The 1854-nt window shown below is 63.5% G+C and overlaps 1 protein-coding gene across 1 annotated transcript in view; it reads left to right on the forward strand.

The window, feature by feature from the left end:
• VOLCADRAFT_92218 (uncharacterized protein) overlaps positions 1–1551 on the forward strand; it is a gene marked incomplete at both ends in the record, with an annotated part of 10970 nt that extends 9419 nt beyond the window's left edge. Inside the window, 2 exons of the mRNA XM_002951610.1 lie at positions 180–331; positions 741–1551. Coding sequence (XP_002951656.1) covers positions 180–331; positions 741–1551 — 963 coding nt within the window. The remainder of the gene's footprint in view (positions 1–179; positions 332–740) is intronic.
• Positions 1552–1854: the final 303 nt, after the last annotated feature.

The following is a 1854-nucleotide window of genomic DNA, read 5'->3' on the forward strand; positions in this document are numbered from 1 at the left end:
CCCACCCCACCCCACCCCACCCCACCCCACCCCACCCCACCCCACCCCACCCCACCCCACCCCACCCCACCCCACCCCACCCCACCCCACCCCACCCCACCCCACCCCACCCCACCCCACCCCACCCCACCCCGCCGTGGTGACATCCCTGCATCCCTTCCCGCCGTCCCCCCCCGCAGGCGGCTGCCCACCGCTGGTACGTGCTGGGGCTCCGGGAGGTGCACAAGGCGGTCCGGGCGCGGCGGGCGAGAGTGGTGGTGATTGCGCCCAACATCGAGGAGGTCGCGGTGGAGGGCGGACTGGACACTACGTTGCAGGCCATATTGGACATGTACGTACGTGTATGCGTGTGTGTGTGTGCGTGTGTGCGTGTGGGGGAAAATGTTGAGTTGAGTTGAGTTGAGCTGAGCTGAGCTGGCATTGCGGTGAATGAATGGCAGTAAGATGCATGCATGCAGCCACACAGTTGTTTATGTTGGTGTACCAAGTTCAGTGTTTTGGGTGGGGAAGGGAAGGACAGCTTTGCCACTGTGCCACGTCCTTGTCCCCTTTTGCACACATGTCCATGCTGCCATACGCAACCAGCGTCCGATAGCACATTCGCCGCTGTGTGTAGGACCCTGTTTTACCTGCATTGTTACCTACTGCATTGCCACTCACGTAAAACCGCATGCAATCAGCTGTTTTGTTTACGTTCCCTATGGGCTTCGAACCGGCGACCTGACGCGGTCGCACACCAGGTGTTCAGAGCAGGAGACTGTGGCGTTTTTCGCCCTTAGCCGCAAGCACCTGGGCCGTGTGTACGGCTACAAAAAGCGAGTGAGCGCTGTCGCCATTTTGGAGCTTAATGGCATCCACGAGGCTTACAAGCAAATCGCCAAGCTGGCGAAAGGCGCCAGGGAGGGCTGGCGCGACCGCGCCGCTGCCGCCCCAGGCTCCGCCTCCGCCTTGCCGCCTGGCAGGCCGGCCGTGAGCGCTTCCGACCCTCTTGGAACGCTGTCATTGCCACGGGGTGACAGCTCGATGGGGGAGGACTCGGAGGACGGTGACGATGAGGAAGAGGAATGGGACGGTGACGGGGATGGTCAGCAGGGGCAGGTGGAGGTGCAGCTGGAAGGAAAGGATGTGGTAGGATCCGTGGAAACACAGCAGCAGCAGCAGCAGCAGCAACAACAACAAGAAAAGCTGCAACGGCAGCATCCGCCAAGTCTGCAGCCTCGGCAGCATCCTGCCCGCGCGGAGGTGCAACCGGAGGGACACCGTGCAGTTTGCAGTGCGGCGCCGAGCGGCGGCGGCAGCGGCAGGGTCTGTGCGAATGGCGAATGCAGCGGCGGCAGCTCAGCGAGCTTTCCGTCTGAGCAACGTTCCGTCACCGCGCGAGGAAATGAATGTGCTGTCGGTGCAGCCGCAGACAGCACAGGCGCTGACGCTGGAAAGGACCCGGCGGCGCGGAACGGCAGCACCAGCAGCACCAGCGGCACCAGCGGCGTCAGGCCCTGGCTTCTCAACGCCGCCGCGCCGGTGTTCATACCCCGGTTCGCTGCGGTCTAAGTAGCGCTTAAGACGCGCTCCCCTCCGGGCGGACTGCTCACCTCCACCTCCAAGGAGCCTTGGGCGCAGTCGGATCGCGCGCTTACATGAAGACGGTGGCATATGATGGTGAGACGGTGGTGATGGATGGTGGAGCGCGCTGGGAACTGTTGCCTAAACGTCATTCCCGGGCAGGGCGTGGTGGCAAGCGAGGGCCGGGGCCGCGGGGCGTGTGTGTATTGTGGGGAAGCCCCCGGTCAGGATTGGAGGGCTGGGGAATATAGTTGGTGAGGGTGCGAATGGTGGGGTGCGATCACAGCATTA

The sequence above is a fragment of the Volvox carteri genome, assembly GCF_000143455.1.
Source record: "Volvox carteri f. nagariensis unplaced genomic scaffold VOLCAscaffold_25, whole genome shotgun sequence".
NCBI classification, from domain to species: Eukaryota; Viridiplantae; Chlorophyta; class Chlorophyceae; order Chlamydomonadales; family Volvocaceae; genus Volvox; species Volvox carteri.